Genomic DNA, 20,524 nt, shown 5'->3' on the forward strand with positions numbered 1-20,524 from the left:
TGCAGTCCAGAAAGGCTTCTGTGCCTTGGTCTTCCACAAACATTTACAAAGAAAAAATCTGTTATACCATATAAATAGACGTAGAGGTGTAAAAATGATTGCTTTCTTTGCTAATGAGTAGCTGAAGCACAAAAAGTAATTTGCCTAAGACTACACTGTCAGTCTGAGAGAAAACAAATTTTATTTTCATAACTTCATCCTATCCCTAAGTTATGAGTTTGACTTCCCCTTCAAGTATCATATCTCATCATATTGTGTGAAATGTTATTTGTACTTTAATTATATTTACATTTTCTCTCTTACAGAAACTGGTGCGCTTATGTCCATACCAGACTATTACCTACAGTGGTAGTGGACAACCTGGAAACCTTCTCATCAGGCAGAGCGAAGCCTTGCACGTGGCTTATTGGATCCTGTGCTCAGAGGTGCGTAGATAACAGAAGAAAGTGTACTTGAGAGTGACACATATGCCTAATGAATACAACCACAACTTCAGAAGTTTAAAAACAAAACAAAACAACACAACAATAATAACAAAGAAACACCCACCCACTCACAAAACACACACAAAATAAATAAAAAATAAACCAAAACAAATGAAACCAAACAACAAAACCAACCAACCAACCAAAAAACACCAACCACAGGAGGGAGCATATAGTGTGTTTCAAGTTCTCATCTTAATGTGTTGCTAGTAAAGCAAGTAAACATAGCAAGTAAACAACACAGCAAGTAAAATTCTCACGACTGGAAGTATCCTTGAGCTCTGCCGTATGGGCTTGGTACACCCTTGCTCTGTCATCCTCTGATCTGTTCAAAGCCTTCAAGTAAGCCCACTGCTTTCTGCTCTCTTCTGAAGTACTACAAGAGAAGGTACAAGGCTTTAAAGCATGTGTGGGGAAGAAAATATTTTCTGTGCAGTTTTCCAGGCTTGTGCATTGTTGGAGCAAAAGGCCTCCTCTGAATGGCATAAATATTTTTGTTACTATCTTTGCTGGGTGCTTATTTGTGGCACAGCTTTGTTGCTGAGGCAATGAACCTAGAAAAGTAATTGGCCTGGATGCAATGTGTAAATAACAACCGCTAAACATATTCAGATTGTCCCTTGTGATTTGAGTGCTTCATTGGATTCTCGCGCATTAGATTTCAATAGTAAATGAAGTTTGATTTCAGTGCGTGAGACTGGAAAATAGCATCCTGAAATAGCACCAGCAAAACAGAGGTTGTAATATATTTTTTCCCTTGAAAAACTTCAGAAGCTTCTTACAAACCAGCTTGTTCTGAGAATTCCCCTCTAGGTGGTAGGACAGGACATGCTTAAAGTTTTGAGGTGAAACTTGGAACAGAAGTGTCCTTAGGGTTTGTGAACTCTGAAATATAATAAATTGCATCACAAAACTGTGGGACAAGCCCTGTGGTTGTAATGTTGCCAGCTGTTTTCTAATTCAATCTGGAAGATTCACAATAACTCTGATTATTATTATTATTATTTTAAGGAAAGTGAGCTCATTGGGCTGTTCCTGTAAATAAGTCTCTGCTATATACACTTCTGGGTCTGGTCTACATGGAAAGTTTTTTTTGTTGTATCTATTCCTGATTTACTTCTTTTAGGGACATTTGTTTTTAAGGTTGCTTTCAGGAATCAGTTATGCTAATGCAGAATAAAGCAGTCGCACCATAAAATAAGAGCATCCATACAGTGAAAGAATTGAGAAGAAATCCCTTGATTTCAGTTCACCTTAATCTTTATTGGGTTCTTGCAGCTGAAAAGCCTTTTCTCAGAGGCAAAGCTGTCTGGGGACACATGCAAAGCTCCCGACAGTTGATACAAGTTTTAATATACAATATTGCATTCCTTGTGAAAGGTTGACAAGATTAACTACTGTATAGAACAAGATGGCATGCTTTTTTAATACAATGGGAAGGCATTTTTTGGTCTGACAGTCTTCAAATATGCCCCCTTTCTGGCATGATTTAGACAGGCATGGTATGTCCAAGAGTTCTGTAGACATCGTATTTTTATATTTTCTGAGATTTGAACTATTCATGGTAGTGTCTAGCAACTAGCAGAACCGTTTGATACTCTTTTTACTCAAACTTCATATTTAAAATAGACAAGTGGAGTTGCTGTAGTTTGTTTCTTTCTGTTGCACCATTCTCATTCTAAACTAATTCTAACTTCTCTGAACTTCAGAAAGCTAAGAGAAGTGATGGTGTAGCCAGGACATACAGAATGTGATGGAACACAGAGACAAAATTGCTGCTGACTGCAGTTACCTACAGTAAAAACAGAGGCATCACAACTACATAGCTATACCCTCCTTTCATCAACTTACAGAGTGAAAATTTTCATATTTTATCAGAATAATGCACCTATAAACCTACCAAAAATAATCAGAATGGAAGGCTTCTGGTATGTACTTAATATGAACTGGCATGGCAGAGATTCATCATAAGTGCTTTTTGTCACTGATTTCAAAGTAAACAGCATTTCACAATTTTATTTTTGACTCGCTCTGTCCAGTGTAGTATGTATTAATTATAATAACATAACAGTTATTAATATTTGACTCCTGAATAAGATATTCAGGGAAGAAACCTGACAGCCCCAAGTAGGCATGAGTTTCCTTTAAAACCTATGCCGATGATCTGAAGGGTGCAATTCTAACACTGATTGCTATTGAAACACCAAATCCTAGTTAGGCTTCACTTTCAGTTTCAATGGGTTAATGAAACAATACATAAGATACCATATTGTTGATGTACAGGTATCCTACAACTCCTGCTTGGTCACCTAGAACAGGTTTAAAAAGTTTTTTGTTTTGCAGGTCCCAGACGACAACGCATGTGGCCTACAGAATCAACCATAAAATAGTAACATCGCTGGAGTGGAAGTGCTGTCCTGGGTACAGTGGGCAAAACTGCCAGTCCACGGGTAGGTGAGAGTTGTACTAATTTCCAGATCAGCTTAAGCAGAACATCGTTTCCTTTCTTCCCCTCAAAAAAATCACAAAATCTTCAGCCTGATTCCATTTTGCTGAAATACGGAGTTTGCATTCAGTACTTCTCTGCTTTCAACCTTTCAATTATTGAGTATTACAGTGCTAGGATATTAAACCCGGGTCCTGTATTGAATGCTTACTGTAAAATTCATCTGCAGCACTGTGACCCTTTGGCTTTCAGTTTCAGTATCTAAGAATATGTTTCACACATATGATAAAATAATGTCCCAACTTTGTTTCTCTCTGAATCGAGCAGGAATTTTGTTCAGTTCAATGGTGACTGAATTTTACTCAGTATTATATGTGATCCATATATAACTGTGCCCTTTGTTGACAAAATAGAACATTTTACCTCTGCCCTGGTGATCAAACATATGGCAATATACTCTAGTTTAACATCTGTGTAATAGCTATTTCTTTGCTGCTGGCCTTAAACAAGCTGCCCTTGAAAAATAAGATGTGGCTTCTGCATACATATTTTAAATGAATGAATATTACAGGAAAGGCCATTAGATGTGGTAGGGAATTCAATCAGCAGTGGTAAAGTAGGGGCTGTGATTAAAAATTAATGTACAGGAATGAAGAGAAATCACTGTTATTCACATCCAGGAGGGAAATTTTAATGCTGAAGAACCAGAACCTCAGTAGGCACAGAACTCTCTTCTGTGTAGCTGAGCATGGAGTCAGATAATAAGAGGGGACACAGTCGGTCAGCAAAATGAGCATGGATCAGATGTTCTAAAGATTTGCATTTAAAAACCTCAAACATTAGCAAAAATAAATTTTAAAAATGCTTATAAAGGGGTCAGAATACAGTTGATAAAATGGAAAAGACATCAAAACAACACGGAAGCACTGACTAGGAAAAAAAAAAAAAAACCAAACAACTATCAATTCAATTTGTAGTGGTATCTATGTAAAAACAAGAATAAAAGAATGCATTGTCAAGTGTTACAGGACTGGGTTTGAAATTACATCTCCCGGGTACTGTTTTCAAGCTTCTTCTGACTTGCTGAATAACCTGGGGAAGCCACTTATAATCTGCATGCCCAAGTTTACCCATCTAGAAAATTGAGATGACACTTATCTCACAGGGGCACTGGGATATTTAATTAATTAATGCTTGTAGAAGTGTTTAAAGAGACTGGAATGAAAGGTGTTATGTCAGAAATGCTCCTCTTCCCTGCTACTGGAATCCTCCCTCCCATGAGGGGCAGACCACCAGCACAAGCCGTGCCTGTATTATTAAATTCCCATGAAGGGACATCAGCTAATGAACTTGAACAACTGGGAGTCCAAGAGCCCTGTCTTCAGGCACTCTATCGCTACAGTGGTAGGGAGAGAGATGTTGTAAGCTCTGACAGTGGCTCTCCAGAGTCCCTGAGGCCTCCATGTGGCCTGTCTGCACTTGATCTGCTTAACAGCAGAACCATTTATTGAAGGATTTCTGTGCTAAGGGAATCAGGGTATTCTGATGATTTGTTTTAGATCTTGGGAAGGCACCATTAGTGTGATGTGGATTGGTTGTAGCAAACGCTAATTCAAAACTCCTGCTTTAGCTTCCCTCTCAAACCAAGTTAAACCATACATAATGATTTCAGTACAACATTCTAGGCAGCAGAAAAACTTGTTTCCACCTGACAGCTATTTCTAGACATTTGTAAACTGTATCTTCATTATAACTGGCTACAGGACTTCTGCAGGGAACAGTACTGAGTGACACAGAAGAGCCTCTGCAAAGAAACTGGTGTTCATATCACTATTTCCAGCTCTACTTCACATGTGACTACACATTCCTAAATTGGGTGATATGTGTATCCTAGTGCAGCATGGACAGTGCAACTTTACAAGAAAGGTTTTTGTTGTTGTTGTTGTTTAATAAAGAAAAACTATAGACATGAATTCTTTATTATAAATCTCATGGAACAGCAGAATATGGACAATTCAACAAACAAAATATCAGTATTTTAATTCAGAAATATCAAATGTTTAACTGTGAACAAAACTGCCGAAATGAAAGAGCTTGTCAGTTCTGAGTTACACAGACTGTGACACATCATTATTACTAAGCACAGCTTTATTTTAACTATTTTTTCTTAATTTGGAGAAAACAATTTGTCTGTGTTAATGTTTTGGGGTGGGAGGGAAATCTCATATCATTCTTGGACATATGGTTAGTGGATACTACATGATGTGTCACAAATAATTTCAAGAACTGGAAAATGCATCTTCAAATATAGGTCATGCTGCATTCAGCTTTGCTTTGGAGTAAAGTAACTTTATGTGTGGTAATTTGTTTCCATCTACCCTGGCTGTGGTTTAGAGCAAAGGGCTTGTTCTCGAAATTGTTGACAATACAGTAGCCATTGTTAGCACTGAATTCTCTTGCCTGGTAGCAATGTCATTTCTCCAGCAGATGGCTGTAAAATGTTCTGCACAGGAGCGAGCACTGTCCTCAGTGTGGGGTGAGATTCAGACACAAAAGGTAGCAATTCACCTTTAAACACAGGAGTGCCCTGAGAGGGAGAGGGAGGAAACTACCTAATCCCCCACAGGGATTTCCCTTGAAACACTCCTGCTCCATCAAAAATATATTGAGAGAAAAAGATACAATTTTCATATTTTTAATATTCCCTGAAATCATTTTGCACGTGATTTTGTCCCATGCATTTAAAAAATATACACCTAGGCCAATATATTCAACAACAGGAACCTAGCGTTCGATTCCTATGTGTGTCACCTGATATTTGGAAGTGCTAGGAACCTTCAAGCTCCTTGAGCTTCTTATTGTAAATGGCATCTATAGGGTGGAATGGAAGTCTAATTTTGAATTTATATTTTCTCTTTTAGCTTAAACTGAGCACAGCATATCCCATTTCAAGTCATTTGATGGCTATTTCTAACCTACAGAATGTGTGTGTTGGTTTTTCAGTTTGGTGCTCCTGTCCCATCTGCTGCTGTTTGGCATGTAGGATGGGGATCTCAGCTGTGGGACCAATCAGCACCTAAGACCTAATTACTCTGTGATCTGTCAGAGTGGTTCCTCTGGAAAAGGGCCGAGCTAGACTAGAGGAATAATGTAGGAGTAGTTATATTGCCACTGACTGTTCTGAATTTGTTTCACCAATAAAATTCCTGAATTTCTAGATTTCTAGGGCTGCATGAGAAGTGCATTTCCTATACAGTGATGAAATTCCAGAAACGTACAATACAGGGAATTCTCTCTCTCTCTCTCTCTCTCTCTTTCTCTTTTTTTGGTTGGTAGCTGGGATGGTTTTCTGTGTGTATGTGTGTGAATTGCTGGCTACAGTCCTTGCTGCTCTTAGAAGCAGTACAATGCATTAGTGGTTTTCTCCATTACTGGTTTAGTCCGACAGGGTGGTATCTATGTCCTGGGTCTTACAGGGATTAAGCTATCTGAACAGTTCAAAGCATTAGTAAAACAATCATGCAGCGATAAATATATGTCCTTGAAACTCTAAAAGCAAATAAAACTGACTGTAAGCATTTGGGTATTCTTCATTGTGAAACTGTGTACAGGGCACTTTATTTAATAGGGAGAATGAAAGATAAGGTGGATAGTATAAAAAATCTGATAGCTGTAGCAGTGACGGTGGTGCTGAATACATTTAGAGCAACAGAAGGATCAGTAAATGAAAGAATAAAAGGACATCGATCAGCTGGTCTTTATCATGGGCAAGTAACTGACTCCCTTGTCATAGATTATATCATCACATCAGCAACTGATAAATGCTGTGTAATGAATTGGGATGAATGCAAGTATTTAACTCCTGTCAATAATCATGCCACAGAAAAATAACAGAAGCTATTGAAATTGTTACTAAGGATTTTGTATTTTTATCAGACCATTTCAGCAGATTCTATTTCAGAAAATAGAATATTCAGAAAATTTCAGTCCATTTAATAATTTCCTTTGATTTTTCACATTCTAATTGTTACTTCCCCATTAATTTACAATCTCAAATACTTTATACTTAAATGAAATCTATTGATCCTCAAATACACTGCAAAAAAGGCTAATGGAAAATAGAGAATTTCTTGATTCAGCATTTTGTTCTGTTTCCTTGGAAACTCACGTTATGGCCGGACTCTGTTTTAGTATTTGATCTGGGGAATAATGTTGCCATATCCAAGTTCTTCTTGTACTGTACTAAAAGGCTGGAAATCACATCAGCTAAAGTGTCATTCCTCAGATGTGCTCAAGATGGAACAACAGCCAATACAAAATGCTTCATGAACTTAACAAATGTAAAAATTGGTCTGAATTTACACGAACAAGTTTTCAACCTACTTTATACATATTTCAATTTTTCCCCACTGCAATGAAATGAAAGTGAATTGAAAGAGAATTAAGTCCTGAAAGTGGAAATCTCATTTAATTTCCCAGAACCATCAGCTGTTTCCTATGTTTTGTGGGTGAAGGTCTACTTTTCTGGACATCTGTTTCCCCAACTGTAGTACTGAAATAATAATGTTACTCCAGTTTTTTACAAAGTGCTTTTGTACCTTTGGATTGAGAGGTAAAACAAGCACAGAAAAATCTCATCTGCCATGACCAGAGAAAGTATTTACAAACTTGCCACCTTCCTAAATTTCATTATTAATGTAGGTACCAGTTGAAAATCTCAGATAATATTTATTGGAATCTGGAATATGATTATATTTTGTATTTTTTTTTTTTTATTTTTTTTAGGTGCTGCAACCATCACATTAATGAGAAGCTTTTTATAATTTGAAGATCTATGTAATCTGACAAAAATAAAAAATAATTAAAAAATAATTTCAACAAACTTTTATCCCTTTCAGCTAGGAAAAAAATAATCTTACAGCTGTCAAGTAAATAAGTTTATAGCTGGCAATGTTTGTATTGTCTTTGTATTAATGTTTTATATTTATCTAAAACCTTCTTCTAGAATTTTTAGCCATGTATATTTCCATGTTCTGTTCATTCTAGGACAAGTTCTGACCTTATAGTATTAACACCAACCATCACTGATGTCAGGAAGCCATTTATAAAGCTGTTCACTATGTTAATAAATATGTGGTTCTGCACTCTGTTACATATGTACTAAGCAGAAGAGTAAACTGCAATTTTTTTTTGTTTGTTTGTTTTTTTAAAGCAATTGATTCAGAATCCTCATTGAGTCACATTCAGTATCTCACTTGCATCCTTTCCTTTTTATCTGTCTTTTAGCTCAAGAACAACATTTGTTTCTACACAGCAATCAGGCTGAAAGCAGCAGAACTCTCAATGAGAGGGCACCAGGAGTTTCACAGGACCCCAGTGGTCCAGGTCAGTTCTTATAACTAACTTCATGGTGGGGCAGTGTGAGAAGCTGAAAAGTCTTTGACTAGTGTAAGCACTGCAACAACTAAAATATCAGTGTGTTATCAACATTATTCTCATCCTAAGTCCAAAACACAGCACCATACCACCTTCTAGGAAGAAAATTAACTCTATTCCAGCTGAAATCAGGACAGCACTATAGAGTGTCCATGACAAAGCAAAAACTTGAAAAAACATTGAATAAAAAACATTTAAACTGCTGCATTACTGAGTTAGTTAGATGAATTAACAGAAGAACAAACAAACAAAAAATCTAGTAGTGTAGACTAGCATTGCACTTTGCAAGAAAATGTAGTGATGTTAATTATATTACCTGAATACACAATTCTGTTATGTACTTGCTTATAAAAACTGTTGCTCTATTCAAAATCAGTCCAGTGACTCTTCGAACTTTGGCAAGGGCAGCTTAGATGTTTTTTAAACTACTCCATCTATGATGATCAAATAACTAAGCAACACAGGGACAATACACCACTCTATACCACAAATGTTTGAGACCATGTCTTACTGCACTACTCATTTGCTCACTATGTTCACATTTTGCCCACATTTGTTCACTTTAAGCCGTAAGGTTTTGGAACATATTGATCAGTGTTTTCTTCTGTGGGCATGTACAGAGAGGGCCCATATGAAAAAGTGAGCCTGATCAATAGCGTTAAATAGAGCCACTTCTCTTAGTAGCAATTCTGGCCTGAAAAAATAAAACTGAAATCTCAGCGCTCCGTGTTAATTGATAGGATCAGTTTAGAGTATAAAGAGATACCTGTTCTGGTTGCCAACTCTGCAAACACAACCTGGGGCCAGGAGTATTTGACTGCCCTGGTCTGCCACTCCATCAGCTGCTGTCAGAACTCTAAAAGCCAGCTTCTATTTCCATCTGCCATAGCATTTATAAACCACAGTTTCAAGATAATTTTTGAAGCTTGTCTACTCCCTTTAGTAGGACTGACAGAAATGTATCTGAAGAAAGTGTTGCACTCTGCAAATTAATTATCATTCAGTTACTAGATCTGATGGCTATAGATGAGCAAGTACAGAAATCAACTCAGTTTATTATGGTGGCAATTCAAGTAAGAGAGATACTTCTTCAAAGAGCAGAAGTATCCATACTTGCCTGTCTGTCTTTGTCAGAGAGCAGTATTATGCCAAGGAGCATTCAAAAAAGAACCACCAATGGCTTGTCTCCATGATGATGCTGAGGAGAGCTGAGGAGAATTGCCAGACTCTAAACTACTTAGCTGAGATACAATCACAGTTTTCTCTCTAAGTGGACACCAAGTGGAAAGTGAACAGCTGGAGATGCTAACATTCTAACCTAAAACAGGTTTATTCATCAAGCTATACTTATTAAGAGTTTTACAGTCAATGCATCTCTACAGGAAAGCATTCTTGTGGGTTTTGGCATAATTCATCTGCACTGACTTGACGCATTTGGTGAATTCTCTGTATTTTCCCACATGCTATTGATTTAGATATGATACATTTATTTTTTACATACTAGAATATTTAAGAATCAAATTCTAGTCAGAACATTAAGTTTTTTAACTTGCTTTATCTTGTTGTAGTCTTTAGGACCCTGTGCCTACAGCCTGTATTTTACACTAAGCCTTTGCCTACATGATTTCTGATTATAAGTGTACTGCCATGAGAAAAGACACTGATCCCATAATGAAAAGTGACTAAAGATCAATAGCAATACTGTAAATTTGCACTAATAAATATTTATCTGCATTGCTTAAGAATCTTCTGCATAGCAATTTGTTAAGTCATGGCAATTTGTTAAGTCATGGTATAGTTTGGATAATGTGGTGTAGTATATCATGTGTATAATGTATGTGTATAGGCCATTAAAACTCAATTGTCAAAGGACCTGAAGAGATTTTATAGCTTTGCTTACAGGAATTAAATCATTTAATTTTCTCAACATCTTCTGAAAATCTCAGACTAAGTCATTCCTGTTAGCTGTGAAACACCAGTGGATAGCTGATGTTCCATGAACTGTCAGTTTGCAAGATCAAGGCCTTCTTTACCACTATCTTAAAAGCATCCGGATAGGCCTTTTTGCACCTGAAGAGACTACAAATGCGAGGAAAAATTTGGGCAGGTTTTGAAAAAAAATGACCGAACATGTTGAACATCTTTTCTTAGTGACAGACCAATTATTCTGAAGTCATTTATCTATTAGCTGTTTTTCTGATAGTATTTTTCCCTTGCTGCTCTGTCGAACAAGTCTTTATTTTGACCCCAACACTGAAAATATGTTTTTCTTCAGACACAAGCCTTGCAAATTCATTAAGTTATGTTATAAATGGAAAGTAAAAATCAATGCTTTTGTGATTGTGTTAAAGGAGGTAGACTAAATGAGAGTTAACTGAATACCCTTAGGGTGCTAGGTGGAGAATGGCATTATGCTGATTAAAATATGCTAACCATTCAAAGTACTCTTCTAGAATTATAAATGCTTTATAATGGACACAGATGCTTCAGTAATTATTTACTGCTGTGCTGCTGAATGCCACTAATACATGATACATGACAAAAATCAAGATGATTCACTCCAGGCTAATAATTCAGAAACTTTTCACTGTACTCTCAGCTAATGTCTCTCAAGTCAATTACATTTTATTTTTCCTCTGCAATTTTGTAATGCTACTTTTTTTTTTTTTTTTTTTTCTCATTTTGTTCTGTGAACAAGCACTTACACAAAAAATGAACGAGAAGATTAGCAGCCAGGAGATGAAACTGACTTTTCTACAGGGGAAGGTTGACAACATTACAGCTGCCATGAACGATGCAAGCAAGACTCTTTCTTCTCTGGAAGGCAAAATCAATGAAGATAAGGGCAGAGACTTCCAGTCTTTTCTAAAAGGTAAGAAAAATAAATTAATGTAATCACTCACCCAGTTAAAGGTGCCAGAAAGAAAGAAAGAAAGAAAGAAAGAAAGAAAGAAAGAAAGAAAGAAAGAAAAGGTAAAAACATTTATAGGCTGTCTTATTCTATTGTGCAACATTTGGAGGGAGAACTCTTGTTTCATAACAGAAGGATTTTTTTTTATTATTTAAGCATTTGTTATGGTGTCTTTTATAGTAACAAAAAGAACTTCATTCTTACGTGCTACATCATCTATATGGTAACAAGCTACTATCAAGGCATTTTCACTTAGAGCTTCTGCAAATTTTCTTATCTCTGTTTTTAATTTACCTGACAGCTGCTAAAGGAGATGGGATTTGCTTTTACACTAAGTTCAAGCAATATTCTTTAACACATAATTCACACATGCAGAGGAAACATATAAGGATTTCTGTAGTTGCATTTATAACATGTCAAACATCCCGTTGAATAATTTGCCTCTGTGATAATATTAGGCTAACTTTGATAAAGATCTGTGCTCATGAGTTAAAAATCAAGTAATAAATTATCCTTTTTCTGTTGGGTGAGTGAGACATGGACAGGGATCAGAAGGTTGGGCAGATTTTTATCAGCAGAATTATGCATCCATTCTTTGTAAATCCCACAGCAAGATCTGTTTGATACTTATCTAGAAACAGTGCTTAAGAAACAGACTGGGACAGAAACTTTCATTTCCTTGATGTGCAATATTTTCCTAATTTTTCAGGATTTTTTCCCAAACTGATTTAATATGTTTCAGAATCCAGAGAACTTTCTATTGGTTAAAAATAACATGGGTGAACTGGAACTTTTTCATAGAGATAAAACTAAAGGAAGCAATAAGTGCTTTCATATTTCCCTTAGAATTATCTGGTGTTGTCCCATTTCATGTATTTTCAGTTCTCTTCTGTTTCCCAAGTTGCTCATGCCAAATGCTAGATGGCTCTCTTGTACCCTGGATCACATTTATCCCATCTCTCACTCTGTGACCTGCTTTCACCTCTCCACATATTGCTAGATAGCATTCTTGACCCTTGGGCATACATTTAATTTGTCTTTGAATATTTCCCATTTCCCTTCTGCTTTCTCTTCATTCTTTTTTATATTCAACTCACTCTAGCTGTCATTTTGATGCTATTCCAAGGGTCATTTGCTGTGCTCCTGCTTCTCCATTCCCTATCTATATTTAGGGGCCCAAGTCCCAGTTAAAATGCACAGTATATATTAATAAATAAATAAATAAATAAAATTATTTCCTACTTGTCTGTAAATGTGTTATCTACCATGCTCTATTTTATACCTGCTTGAATGAAATCCCCTCTTGCTGGCCTTTTTTTTTTGATTTATGTTCTTGATCTACCTCCTAATCAGGTAGCTCTAATGAAAATGCTGCCATCAGCTACTTTCCTTAAGTCTTATTATGGGCACTCTAATACAAGTTATTCTTGGCTTGTACATAGGTAAACAGCAGGAATGAATGGAACAGGGGAGAGAGGACAAGATTTATGTTTCTGTTGGCTCATGTAATAACGTTAAAGGGCAACTGCATTTTCTGCCCAGGGAGTATCACTCCATCATATCCCAAGTAGGCAACGAATATTCTAAAGAAACTGAAACTGTCCAGAGTTCCATGCTGTCCTCTAGCTCAGTAGAGATGCAGAGCATACAAACATCAGAATTGCTAAAAATTGCTGTTAGAAGCTCACCTGAAGCAAAACACTTCACAACTTTCCCCACTACCACTGCCTGCTGAAACAATATGCTTTCAAAGAATAGCTAAGACTGTACTTCCTTCATGTTATTCAGATTTTTTCCTTCTTCCTCCTGCCTTTCCATTTTCTTCGCATGATGCCCGCCTCCTTTCTCACATACATCATTCACCTTTTTCCATATCACAGAAATTCTAATGGCTGCCCAGATTTGTGTCAAGGTTTGTTTGGAGTGAAGTCTTTTTCTTTGAACAAACAATTCAATACAGTTTACAATGTCTTTATTTCTTGTTTTCATCTGTAAATAGACTTTGGACTCACAAATCTGTCATCTGTTGATCCAAGGTGACACTGTAGTAACTGATATGCTCCTCTAATTTGATTATTGAAGTATTCCATGCATTTAAAAAGACTGCTTTCAATACTCAGGAGACTCTTCCTACTTTTTACTTGTTTTGAGAAAATAATTTGGCATTCTCTCTTTCATTTAATAAACTCTGCTTGTTTTTTACTATTCTTTCTTCCTTCTTTCATCCGCATCAAGCCCTTTTATATACTCCTTTCCTTTTCATCATTAAAATGCACACTCCTTTAAAAATGAACTCAGCAATGAGGAGTTAATCACTTCCAAGTCAGAAATGTCATTTACAGCTGGATGTATAACCTCAGCTCAGTCTCCTGTGTACATACATTTATTTTGCACACTATTCTTCAAATAGTAATTGAAACTGCAGAGGGAGTATATGTTGACACAGAGTAATTACATGCTGTGGATTTCAGCCAGAAAGTTAAAATTAAAATTCATAATCTCATAAAAAGTTCAAGAGATCTTTAATGATCACAGGTAGTTTGGACCTTTCAAAATGAACAACAGAAAGATCAAGTTGCATTCATGAATGTACTCACATGTATTCTTAGCTCAAGCTAAGAATTTAGTTAAGATTGTCACCTACAGCAGGAGTTTGGTTCAGGTTTTCCTGTGAAGAAGTATGCTCCCACAGCCCCAGGGAGCAATAAATTCATAACAGTACTTGCCTACCAAGTACCTAGTGTCCTAGCCAGGAAACAAGGGAGAGAAACCCCAAGTTGTCTGTTTTGTCAGGTTTCATCATCTTGATAATAACAAGAACACCTGAAAACCAGAGCTGAGCTCCACAAAACACCCACAATCCAGCTAAATAGAGTAGGAATGGGAGAGGAGAGGCTGGCAGTTTCTTGACTGTCACAGAAACAAAAGGCCAGTGTAGATCCCATAGAAGAATTCTTGCAGCAGGATAGATTTTCATCCAAATATGTTGCTGCCATGAAGAAATTTGATGAATTCCTCATAGAAGGCACAGAGTAACTTTCTTTTTTTCCACAGCCATTAAACCTCTCTTCACAGCTCCTTGTGACTCTTAAAACCACAAATATTTTCTAGCATCTTCAAGTATCCTGCCCAAATCATCAGCGATAATGGTTTTCTCTACATGTCAATTATTTTACTCTTCATCCATATCTTGGATCCTCCCCTCAGCTGCCAGTATATCCTCATTTTCAAATATCTTGCTGTTTTTCTTTTACTGAAGTTCGTTGACAAAACTCTGCGTATGTGAGTGTACATTCATGTGTATATATTTGTGTAGTCATTTACTTGCTGTTTGGGTAGTAAAAAGTGAAAAAATAGAGGCAATCTCAATATTATCACTTTGTTGTTTTGCATATTGTATGTAAAAAAAAAATGCTGTAACATCTGTGACCACAGTTGACAGTAACTGAATGTGTTGCTTGGGAAACTTCATTTTGTATTTCTGAAGTGGCTTTTTTCTATGCTATCAAATTTACTGCACCTGCCTATTATATCCTACCTTGAAAAAAAACACTTGAACAAGTGACAGATTTCTCCCGTAAGCATCAGAGATGTTTACTGTCCATTTTACCAGACATAATGAAGACTGAGATTCATTTATAGTTCATAGAAAGCAGCTATTATCAGTTACATTAGCCTGTTTACAGCTGGAAGGACACACATAATTCAAATGGATTTCCTGAATAGAAAAAGTACTATGTTTCTAGCTTTCTGAACAAAACCATTTTTACTGGGACTTTCTTTTGCACCCTTGGGGCCCAGAGCTGTATTGGCATTTATTGTCCTTAGGTTTTATGGGTCTGATTTCCTGCCACTTATATTGCTCTTGCTGAGAATGTATTTTCAAATAAGGTTTCAGAGTTTGCCTTGCTGTTTTGGAGATAAAGAAATACATTCCAGGATATAGAAGCAATTTACAGGAAGACAGAGAAAGGCAAATGAAGAGTTTATATCTTTATCAAGAATTTTTAATCTGAGAACTGATAGTCATCAAAGTATTGTAGAGTTTGAAGAGTATAATCATTATATGGCAAGCTGGCTACAAGGGTCCATGGTGTTTGTGCAAAGAACGTCTCAGTGCTTTAACTAGACCCAGGGGCTCCCTTTGGAGAAAAAAAAATAAAAAAAATAAAAAAGAAAGAAAGAAAGAAACAATCCTTCTAATCTCATAATGGAGCAGAATTATTGCTCTAATTAATTCAATATTTTTATGCAGCAGTCTTGATGGACAGTATTTTATAACTGCTTTTACCCACTTAAGGCTATACAGGAGTCATATTTTGATGTTTTACACAGGAGCAGAATTCCCACACAATTACCTTTAACCGTTGCTTTTCAGGATCAGTATTCCTAGGAGCTATTTATAAAGTTATAATGTGCAAGACTAACTTAAAATGTGTACCTTAAAAGTCTGTCTTTTGCAGCATTTTTATCATACCTTAATTTTAGATATGTAATAAGGCTATTATTTTTATTTTCTTCTTTCTCACTATAGTGTGTCATATGGTCGCTTATCACACATGATAGAATAGGAAGGTAATAATAATTTCTGCTATTACTTCTTCTTGACCATAATGTTGTTAAAGCCATTTTTTTCCTTACATTCTAAATGGAAAAAGGACACCTTGTTTTCTTCTGAGCAAACCACAAAAGCACACAACTCTCCTAATTTCAGTGCTCAGAGACAGCTTATCTAGGCAATCAAAACTGAAATTATATATGCAGAAGATGAGTTTGCATTTTCAAAATAATAGTGAAATTCCCTCTGATTTCACTAGAAGCAGGGATGAGATTTCATACAAGTAGCCATCTTCTGTGTTCCTCAGCTGCACATTTTCCTCTGTGGGTGGGTAACCAAAGTAGGCATTTCACTTCCTTATAGCACTGTGCTCACATTGTGGAAAAAAAAAAATTAAATGATATTGCTGACTATTGTTTTGATTGTTTCTATATTTATCCTTTCTCCCAAAGGTCTCAAATCCAAGAGTATTAATATGTTAGTCAAAGACATTGTCAGAGAACAGTTAGAAGGATTTCGAAGAGAAATGCAAGAGAGCATTGCTCAAATTTTCAAGACTGTGTCTAGTTTATCAGAAGATCTTGAAAATACAAAAGAATTAGTGAAACATCTGAATGAAACCCAACAAAAATTTGCTCAAGAGAAAGACAGCGGGCCAACAAAGCTTGACATTCTGGAGCTAAAAAGTCATATGGTGCAGATGAAAGAGGAAATGACCTTAATTTGTGACAAACCTGTGAAAGCTTTACAGAAAAAGCAGAAATCCTTGGAAGACAACTTGGAACATCAACAGTCAAGAAGTGTCATTTATTATGAATCTTTAAATAGGACCCTTACTGAAATGAAAGATGCTCATGAACAACTGTTATCAGTTGAACAGACTTCAAATCAAAACATCGCTTCAAAAGATCAAGTCACAGAGTACAACCTTACAGAATACATGTTCACACTGAATGAGAAAGTAAAGAAACAGGGCCTGATGGTGCTGCAGATTTACGATGACTTAAGAATCCAGGACAGCAAAATCAGCAATCTCAGTGTTGAACTGGAAATTCAGAGAGATTCTGTTCTGGGAGTCTGTGATGACATGTTGTCAGAGAGCAGAAAGGATTTCCAAATGCAGCTGGCAGCAACCCAAGAGAATGTGCTTATCCTAAACAGAAGTCTCTCTGACATGGTCCTTCCATTGGACAGTAAGATTGATAAAATGAATGAGCAAATTAATGATTTGTGCTATGACATGGAGATCCTGCAACCCTTGATTGAACAAGGGGCACCTTTTAGTCTGACTTCAGAGTATGAACACCAAATTCAAGCTGAAGCTATCAATGAAAAGCTTGAAAACCTCACAACTGCCATTAACAGAATGAGTTCTACAATTAAGGGACTTTCTAAAACTCAGGAAGGACTTAAAAATGAATCTCAGGCTTATCAGGAACTCTTTGAGAGTCGTATTAATGAATGCTCTATGGAAATAGAGGATGGATTAAACAAGACCATGACAGTAATAAACAGTGCTATTGATTCTATTCAAGATAACTATGTACTGAAACATACGCTACATGCCCTGAAAAATGAGACTGAGGTCTGCTGTAGCAGAGCAGAGAAGCTGGACAGCCTGCTGGCTTTCATTTCCCAATTCCAACAGTTGAATGAAACCCTCTGGACACTGCTTACTGGCAAGAAACAGGAATTCACTTCACAAGTAGATACATCCATTTCTGATCTTCCTTATGCAGAGTCTGACAAAATTATGCTCCACAATTTCAGAAGAATTTACTATATTTTAAATGAAACATCATCAAAAGTTGACAATCAACAAAAAGATATCACCCGACTGGTAGAAAAACTATACGACTCTGTGGAGGAATCTAGGGACCATGAGGTTCGCCTCCTGGGTGTGGAGTCAAAAATTTCTAAGTTTTTGGCAAATAACTGTGTCTCACTGAAGAAAAACAACGCTGCCTCAACAGAGAAAGAACAAATGATCTCACTTCAGCTCCAGGCAATGAATTCCAGGATTAAGGCCCTGGAAGCCAAGTCGATCCGCTTCTCAAACAGCATTCCACTTCTGAACAGGACTGCTCATGAAGCCTGGGGGCTGTGTCAGGATGCCAACAGCAGCATCCAAAAAATGAATGCAAGTATACCTGGGCTAATTAAACTTGCTCAGCCAGATATTCCCCTACTGCAAAGAGGCCTTAAAGAGCTCATTGAATCTGTGCTTGAAATAAAAGCAGGGACTATCCTGACAAATTTAACTGAGCATGTTGACATACTGGTGGCAAGTGCAATGAACAACATCACCAAACTTCAGAAGCAAGCGAAACCAACTATAAAGAAAGCAGCTCCAATGAAAAAAGGGACAACAAACATCACCATGAGCCTGGCAAGCCGAAGTCAGAGAAACACAGATAATACTATAGATTCAGGTAACGTGTTTTAGTTTAAGAAAAATTAGGCTCTTTTGTAATAAAGGGTGTTACGTAATCAGTATGAACTGAGTCAGAGAGTAGTCCTAACAGCTGGCATAAGAACTAAGGAGAAGGAGAATAAAAACTCAATGAATGCCATAGTGTTTTGGAAGAACTTGAGGTTACTCTTCCAAGAAGGTTTATTTTTCTTGTGAGGAGACTTTGCATTAAGGCAACCCAGAAGCTCCATGTAATTTTCCTTAATAAATTCACATCTAATCAGTTTAAGATATATGTGTATGCACACTCACAGCTGAGGACCTGACCTTTCAAACCTAACTGTCAATTCAGAGAAAATCTAAACTACAATAATTTTGTGCCTGCATCTCAATTAGCAATTTCGGTAGAAATGTGCAACTTGGGAGAGATGTCTGGAGTTGCATCAGTGCTTTGCAGCATCAATGGGGATGAAAGTTATTAAAAACCTAAGCAAGTGAATACACCAAATAAGCTTTTGCCAGCTCCTACATGAATTCATTAAGATTAGCTACAATAATAAGTGTTCTTGCAGAATCAGTACTCCAGCTAATAAAGTGTGTTTGACTCTTGAATTCATCTAGAGAATGGCTCGGCTGAGTAGAAGCTGCCATTCTTAAAAAGGACATTTTGAGTGTGATTGGCTTCCCAACTTCAGTTCAAACATCATCACATGAAATTAATTTATATGGATGAATTCATAGAAATACAAAAGTTACGCCTTTTTGTATTTTGTACAAAATGCACGTACTACCAAGAAAGTAGTTTGATTATATTAATGTATTGAAACAGCAATTCTTTCTTGGTCATTTTTGTTTTCTGCCTGTTCTGACCAGTGCACAGGATGGAAATTCAAAACCTTTGATCACAATTAAAACTAGGGGAAAATGAGATTTGATGTCTTTGTTCCCTCCTGAGTCTTCTTCTGTTTTGGAAACTGTCACCAGTGCCACCTGCCTGGAGCACAGGAAGCTGCCACCTGCATTAGTGAATTAATGTCTTTCCTATTTATTATTTATCTCATGCCAAATTTATCAAATAGATTACTTGATAACTTTAACTGTGCTCGCACTTATAAAAAGTGCAGATCTTTGCAGACATAGCAAAGCCCTATTTTTAAGCAAGGTCTTTACATAGCAGTGTTTATGCAGTTTTCCAGCAGTAATGAAGCATGTCTTGTGTTAGTTGTGGTTTTGCCTTATTCAGATTATGCTGCCCTCCCATCAACATGAATAATTGAGAGTGCAACTGTGTTATAATTATGTATTTAAAGCAGTGCATCGTTGTAAGATAAAGGTCATTTCTTTTAATTCTTCATCTTCTTTTTATCTCATTCCTGATCTTAGTATACTCTTAGTACATCTCAATACACTCATCTTAGTAAACTCATCTTACATATCTTAGTGTACTCACAGGGGAATGACCAAAATCAGTGTTCTCAGTACACTGGAGAATGAACTACCAAAGGAGTTAGAGTGTATTTAAGATTGCAATAATAATTATGTTTTATCTCCTATCTTCTTGCTTCTGTCAAAAACTCACCAACACAAGACAACTCACTGTACTGAAACGATGGTCAATGCTCCCAACTTTCAATAGGCTACAATCTACCTTTTAGTTTTAATCCAAGCTCCCATCTGTTTCAGCAGGGACTACACTCTGAAACTGAGGGCTAAGTCAGAGTGTTTGCAGTTGGATATGTGGAAATCATTTTGGCTTTTTTTTTTTTTTTTCTGTCAGATTTTAGTTTCTCATGAGTTCTAATTCCTGACATAAATGCAAGCCTCCATTGCCATTCTTTTATTAAATCCTGCAGTGAATTTAAACAATTTAAATATTTTGATCCTGTGCTTTAATTCCACTAGTTTAATGATTATTCTAGTTCAGTTTGATGACACACAACTCCATTTTGCATAATTACGCTTCAGACTAACAGGTGGATGAAACTGCTTTGTTGTTTTTAATTTAGTAAACCTAAAGAACATCACGGTTGAAGTGTTAGATATCTCTGTTTAACAAAGAAGCACCTCAACAGAGTTACCAGAGTCTAAGTAGTTCAGGTCAAGTTTGACAAACTGCCTCCACCTAAAGCTGGGGAGAGCAACTGCAGTGAGGAAAGGGCCTCCTGTCATCCTCACTTTTTGTCCAAGATCATTGTGTGGTGAGTGTGCCTTTTTGTAACATGGACACTTCATAGAACACTTGCACCGGAATTCCCTACCAAGGTCCTGAGGGCAC

General features: G+C 36.7%; 1 protein-coding gene across 1 annotated transcript in view; it reads left to right on the forward strand.

Moving 5' to 3' along the window:
• Window positions 1-20,524, forward strand: part of MMRN1 (multimerin 1) — a 40,815-nt gene that overhangs the window by 13,132 nt on the left and 7,159 nt on the right. Inside the window, exons 2-6 of the mRNA XM_035326086.1 lie at window positions 306-425; window positions 2,829-2,935; window positions 8,218-8,316; window positions 11,066-11,239; window positions 16,289-18,268. Of these exons, the coding sequence (XP_035181977.1) occupies window positions 306-425; window positions 2,829-2,935; window positions 8,218-8,316; window positions 11,066-11,239; window positions 16,289-18,268 (2,480 nt within the window). The remainder of the gene's footprint in view (window positions 1-305; window positions 426-2,828; window positions 2,936-8,217; window positions 8,317-11,065; window positions 11,240-16,288; window positions 18,269-20,524) is intronic.

This window comes from Oxyura jamaicensis, chromosome 4 (genome assembly GCF_011077185.1).
Source record: "Oxyura jamaicensis isolate SHBP4307 breed ruddy duck chromosome 4, BPBGC_Ojam_1.0, whole genome shotgun sequence".
Classification (NCBI taxonomy): domain Eukaryota; kingdom Metazoa; phylum Chordata; class Aves; order Anseriformes; family Anatidae; genus Oxyura; species Oxyura jamaicensis.